Genomic DNA, 6,799 nt, shown 5'->3' on the forward strand with positions numbered 1-6,799 from the left:
AGGAAAATAGTCCAGCAAACTGGCTGGGGTGTTGGAAATAAAGCGTTTTTCTTCTAAAAACTATTTGTCTTCAAAAGTGTGATACATTTCCATCACAATACTCCTTTCCTGAAAAAAGTCAGACGCCATTACCGCCAGCTACTACTTTTCTGTTCGTTCGTATCTCTGCGCGGCGCCCAGTAGACAGCGAATTGACGCACTGCTGCCAGCTGATCCTTCCGCCTGAAGTTGTTTGCCTTTTCGGCGGAAGTATCAGCTAGCTGGCTGCAGTGCGTCGGTTAGCGCTCTACAGGGCGCCGCACAGAGATACGAACGAACAGAAAAGTAGTGGCTGGCGGTAATGGCGTCTGACTTTATTCAGGAAAGAGTATTGTGATGGAAATGTATCACACTTTTGAAAACAAATAGTTTTTTTTAGAAGAAAAACGCTTTATTTCCGACACCCCAGCCAGCATGCTGGACTATTTTCCTCTCGTCCAACGCCAAACCAGAACTGGTGTCACCGAACGCTGTCAGGGGTAAGTCAGTGCTGATCGCACACACGGGAGGTGAGGATCAAATTGAGATTAATGTTAAAAAATCCGAACGATCCCTTTAAATACAGTAGCTTACAGTTATGACTTAAGTTTCAGATCAATAAATAATAAATTTTCATTCAAATCTTACAGTGTACATGTACGAGTTTACTGAATGGTATTTTCTAAATTTGAGTAAAAAAAATTCGCAACAATCCACTTGTAAATTCATATCGGGATTAATCTGTATCGAATCGAATCGTGACCTATGAATCGTGATACGGATCGAATCGTCAGGTACTAGCCAATTCACACCCCTAGGTGTATGTATTTTAAAAATAGCCATCTGATGAAAGCCAACATGCATTTAAAAAGGTCAGATTTCACACATTTCCATGTGAATCTTGAAACCTTTAGAACACCTTTAAAAAGCATAATTTTCATTACAAAGTGGTTATATTGTAATATATATCACTAAATACAAGTCAGAAGGCGGTCTCTTGGCGTCTTCGGGTGTTTCCGGAGCCATGACGTCATAGACGACAAAGTCGGGAGACCCCATGTGGCTTGCATGAAGTAGGCTTGTGTGTGAGTGTATGAGAATGGTTAAATAAAAAATACATAAATAAATGCATTCGGTTGTATGCGCTTGTGTTGAGTTGTTTTCCAGTTCAACAACGGTTTATCGCGTCGTTTTTGGTTGCACTAATGGTCTGGGGAGCTTCTTTAGCTTTCCAAAGGTGGGGGGGGGGGAAGACTACGTGACGAGTGGATATGAAAAGTCAATCGGCATGGAAGAAACCAAGGTGAGTTATGCTCGCCAACCAAGCACTCAAGCTTTGTGTTGCTGATCATTTTGAGGATTTAGTGCTACCTTTGTTGTTTCGTACTGTACAGCCGATATTTTTTTATGAATGGAAAATGCAGCTACAGGTTGTCGCCACGTTAACTCGTCATGAACAGCCGACGCATTACCATTATTCTCATTAGCACAACGTAGCCGCCTGTTGAAGTCTTTCAGGCCTTAGTGCTACAGAAAGTTGAGGTTGCTTGAGCAAATGCAAAAAGAAAAGAAACAGAAGTGCACAAACATACCGGTCTGTATTTCCGATCCGCTCTGCTGTAGTGTGGCTTCCTTCGTGACACTTTTCACATCCTCGTCATCGTCATCGTCATTGAGTAACTCCGACGTCCTAATCGGATCAAACACATCGGGCTGGGCAACGCTGTATTCTGTCGTCCCTTCTGTCTCGAAATCATCTTCCCCCTCGGATTCCAAAAGTTTGGTCGCCATTGATTGAATGTGTAGCATCCAAGAAACAGTGGACTGTGCACTGTAATACGCGGACGCCGAGTTTCCATGGACGGCGCAGCGGGACAGCAAAAAAAAAAAAAAGGAATAGCAATTGAAAACCACGAGTAAACATTTATCCTGAAGAAACAAAAGGAAAAGAAAATGTGTGGGCTCGACGCCACCGCGCGTTACACGTCCCGTTCATGGCATACAAAACAAAACATTCCTCGCCAACGAAGGAAAAGGAAACTACTTCTACACAAAGAAAAGAAGCGCCACCTTGTGGCGCGGCACCACACTGCCGATTGTTACAGCACCGTAGGTTTTTTGTTTTGTTTTGTTTTTAATTTTAAGACTCGGGACACCAGCTTGACCAGTTGACTCCAGGTTTATTGACAATTGGAAGGGTGAAACTAACAAATACAAAGAAAATGTGTACAATCAATTATATGAAATAAATGAGCTGATAAATTTACATTATCAGATAATTGTAGCATTAATTGCCAAATGTGAAAATAAACTAACAGTCTTATTTACTATATGTGCTGTAACAATCGGCAGTGTGGTGCCGCGCTACAAGGTGGCGGTCCTTTCCTTTGCGTGGAAGTAGTTTCCTTTTTAGGGAGCCCCTAAGGTGACATGGAAACTTTGCGTTCTCTCGCAAACATCTTTGCGTCAAAGATTGCGTGCCCTCGCAAAAAAAACTTTGCGTTCTCTCGCAAAGATTGCGTTCCCTAGCAGGGAACGCAAAGTTGTTGTTTTTTCGCTTACCATGTCACCTTAGCTGCGCCGTAAACACCTCCGGGTCATCTTCCATGTGAACAAAAGCGACGAGGATGGAACATTTGTAAACATGAAACAAAACAGTGGGAAAGCTTTCCCAAAGCGACTAGGATGGAGCATGTATTTTTCCACTGCTTTGTTTACACGTCGCTTTTGTTCACATGGAAGATGACCCGGAAGTGTTTACGGCGCAGCTAAGGTGACACGGTAGGCGAAAAAAACAACTTTGCGTTCTCTCGCAAAGATTGCGTTCCCAAAGTTGTTTTGCGAGGGAACGCAATCTTTGCGAGGAACGTTCCCTCGCAATCTTTACGAGGGAACGCAAAATGTTTTGGGAGGGAACGCAAAGTTGTTTTTTTTCTCTCTACCATGTCACCTTAGGGGCTCCGTACCTTTTTCCTTCTTTGGCGAGGAATGTTTTGTTTTGTATGCCATGAACGGGACGTGTAACGCGCGGTGGCGTCGAGCCCATACCTTTTCTTTTCCTTTTGTTTCTTTAGAATAAATGTTTACTATGCAGTGGTGGGAACATAATTCACCCACGGAACATTGGGACGAAGGGGGAGTTCCGGGTGGGAGGAGTTGGTTAGGATGAAAGGATGAAAGGAGAAAATGTTAGTTGGTCTGTTAGCCTCGAGCAGAGTAAGGAGTTGCTGTAATACTGAGAAGCTCATGTCAATAAAACGCCAGCCTTTGGCTCCGGGCTTCAACACTCCGCCTCCGACTCCCGTCACTACTCGCTACATTGGTGACCCCGACATCCGCCTCGTTGACGTTTCCGAGGCTGATAATTTGATCGAAGTGAGCGACATGGCGAACTCCGCTGATCTCAAGTTACCGGAGTTTTGGGAGTCGGCCGCGTCGACGTGGTTTTTACAAGCTTAAGCTCAGTTTGCCATCCAGGGAATTACGGACGATTCCACGCGCTACTACCACATCGTGTCCGCGCTCGGGAGCTCCACGGCGGCCAGAGCCGTGAGTTTTATTACCTCTCCCCCGGCACGAATGCTGAACCTGCTTGGCGCGGAGGAGCCGAACTTTTTGTTTATTTAACTGTTTCTGCGCCACATGCCTCCTCATGTCCAGACAGCGCTAGCTAGCGAACACTACCCTCTCCGAGCCACGTGCTCTGGCGGAGGAAGCTGACCGTTTTTTCCTGGCCACCCAGCGTTACAACCACGAGGTCTTGGCCTCTGCGCTCGCCTTCCCAGTCCCGGCGTCCGCAACTGCACCTCATAAGTAAGGCACGCGCTGCCGTGGATGGCCGATTAGCCCCTGGCTTATGCTATTTTCACGCACGTTTTGGAACCAAGGCGAAAAGGTGCTGCGCCCCTTGCTCCTTTGTTGCGTCGGAAAACGGCAATGCCTCCACTCAGTTGCAGCTGTGAGTGTGGGCGCAAAGTGCTGGCTGCTGTTTATCATGGACACCCTCTCCAGACTCAAATCTCCAGACTCAAATTCCTTTGTGACTCCGGTGCCCGCATAAGCGTTTTGCCTGCCTCGGCTTAAGATGCTGCCGGGGGCACTCACGGCCCGCACCTGTCAGCGGCCAACGATGCACCTATCCGGACCTACGGCACTAAGACAGTGGATGCATGTTTTGGGGAGCGCCGATTCACTTGGGACTTTGTCACTGCGGACATTTCTTTTCCCCTTCTTGGAGCGGACTTTTTTGTGCCCACAGTCTACTGGTGGATGTTAAAAATGGCCGCCTGTTGGACGCTTTGACGTTTTCCACTGTTGCTTGTGGGCATGATGTGAAGAGGTTTGAGGGCCTCGCCAGCCCGCTCTCAGATGCCGACGTGTTCATGCGGCTTCTTGGAGAATTCCCCAGCCTGACCACGCCTACATTTGCAGCCACTTCTACCAAGCATGGGGTCGAGCACCTCATCGAGACCGTGGGCCCGCCGGTTCACGCTAAGGCCCGACGCCTAAACCCTGATAGATTGGCCACAGCTAAGTCCGAATTCGCCAACATGGAATGCCTTGGCATAATTCTTCGTTCTGACAGCCCGTGGGCCTCGCCTCTCCACATGGTTCCGAAGTCGGACGGCGGCTGGCGACCGTGTGGAGACTATCGCCGCCTCAATGATGCCACGACGCACAATCGCTATCCGGTCCCGCACATACAAGACTTCTCTGCCCACCTGGCAGGTGCAAAGCTGTTTTCCAAGGTGGACTTGGTACGGGGCTCTCACCAAGTTCCGGTACACCCCGCCGATGTGCCTACGACCGCTGTGATAACACCTTTCGGACTGTTCCGAGTTTCTCAGGATGCCATTCGGCCTTAAAAATGCGGCCCAGTCTTTTCAGCGTCTCATGGACTCTCTTCTCCGGGACATGCCTTTCGTCTTCGTCTACTTGGATGACATCCTAGTGGCCAGCTCCTCGATCGGAGAACACCTTTCACACCTCCGGCAGCTTTTCTCCAAGCTCAGCCAGTCTGGACTTTCTGACAGTAATTGGGTTAACAAGCTACCCTGTATCATGCTGGGCCTTCGTACTGCACCTAAGGAGGACCTGCAGTGTTCGTCGGTTGAGCTGGTCTATGGCCAGGTGCTAAGAGTGCCAGGAGATTTCATTCCGGACGCCTCAACGCCTTGGCCCGCACCCAGGCCTGGGCCGCCAGTGGATGCTGCTGGTGCGTTCCAGCCCATTCCCACGTCACAGCATGGCAACCCTGTGGCCCGGGTGCCCTCCAACCTGCAGTCGGCCGAGTTTGTTTTCATCCGACACAATGCACACTGTGGTCCCTTGCGTCCCCCCCTACGACGGGCCATTTAGGGTCGTGTAGCATGGTCCCAAGACTATGGTCGTGGATGTTGGGGGCCATTCCGAAACTATTTCTGTTGACAGGCTTAAGCCGGCTCATGTTGACCTGGCCGGACCCTTGGACATGCCCCGCGCCCCCGCCGCGGCCGCCCCCGTAGGTGGCGCCTTGTGGACTGTGCGGGGTCCCTTCCAGTTGTTCCTGCAGTTGGTGCGCGGGACTGTTCTGATGTTTCTGCTGTGCTCCTCCCGCCCTCGCTCCCTGGGTCCTTTACCCGCAGGGGTCGGGCCGTTTTGCCGCCCCGTCATCCGGAGTTTGATTATGGGTGAATTCTGGGGGGGCTTGTGTAGTGATGGGAACATAATTCACCCACGTAACGTTGGGACGAAGGGGGAGTTCCGGGTGGGAGGAGTTGGTTAGGATGAAAGGATGAAATGTTAGTTGGTCTGTTAGCCTCGAGCAGAGTAAGGAGTTGCTGTAAAACTGAGAAGCTGATGTCAATAAAACGCCAGCCTTTGGCTCCGGGCTTCAACACTCCGCCTCCGACTCCCGTCACTACTCGCTACAATTAGTGGTTTTCAATTGCTCCTCTTTTTTTTTTTGCTGTCCCGCTGCGCCGTCCATGGCAACTCGGCCTCCGCGTATTACAGTGCACGGTCCACCGTTTCTTGGATGCTACACATTCAATCAATGGCGACCAAACTTTTGAAATCCGAGGGTGGAAGATGATTTCGAGACAGAAGGGACGACAGAATACAGCGTTGTCCAGCCCGATGTGTTTGATCCGATTAGGACGTCGGAGTTTCTCAATGATGATGACGAAGATGTGGAAAGTGTCACGGAGGAAGCCACAATACAGCAGAGCGCATCGGAAATATAGACCGGTATGTTTGTGCACTTCTGTTTCTGTTCTGTATGTATTTGCTCAAGCAACCTCAACTTTCTGTAGCACTAAAGCGTGAAAGACGTCAACAGGCGGCTACGTTGTGCTAATGGGAATAATAGTAATGCATCGGCTGTTCATGATAAGTTAAAGGGGCTGTCTGCCAGATTCACTCAGGAAAATGCACTTTTTAAATACAGGATGTACACACTAACTTTCTCTCAGTCTACACATCTGTGTTTATGTTAATCTTTGGTGATTATTTCGTCCTAAACCCCCACCCCCCAGCCTGTATTTTGCCATTTTGTGTTTGTTTTGTAAACAGCGGGACGTTTCTGTGGAAAGACAGGTGTTTACACCCCTCCAGCCAATTGCAGAGCGGGGGGTGGCGTGTCGCAAACGGGGCCGGGCGAAAGTGTCAGCTGCGTGACGTCACTCCCGCTGCAATTTGAAAGCACGCACGGATTTTTTTTTTTCACTCACAGCAGCTTAACGTATGTGAATGAGTGAGTGAAGAAAAAAAAATCCGTGCATGCTTTCAAATTGCCGCGTGA

The 6,799-nt window shown here is 49.1% G+C and overlaps 1 protein-coding gene across 4 annotated transcripts in view; it reads right to left on the bottom strand.

The window, feature by feature from the left end:
• Positions 1–6,799, bottom strand: part of st13 (ST13 Hsp70 interacting protein) — a 28,385-nt gene that overhangs the window by 17,264 nt on the left and 4,322 nt on the right. The window contains exon 1 of one of the 4 annotated variants that reach the window (XM_077502386.1): positions 1,611–2,027. The exons of the other annotated variants lie outside the window; for them this stretch is intronic. Within the exon in view, the coding sequence (XP_077358512.1) occupies positions 1,611–1,827 (217 nt within the window). The 5' untranslated portion in view covers positions 1,828–2,027. Of the gene's footprint in view, positions 1–1,610; positions 2,028–6,799 lie in introns of those variants that run through there. 4 annotated transcript variants of the gene reach the window in all.

Source organism: Festucalex cinctus, chromosome 1 (assembly GCF_051991245.1).
Source record: "Festucalex cinctus isolate MCC-2025b chromosome 1, RoL_Fcin_1.0, whole genome shotgun sequence".
In the NCBI taxonomy this organism is placed as follows: domain Eukaryota; kingdom Metazoa; phylum Chordata; class Actinopteri; order Syngnathiformes; family Syngnathidae; genus Festucalex; species Festucalex cinctus.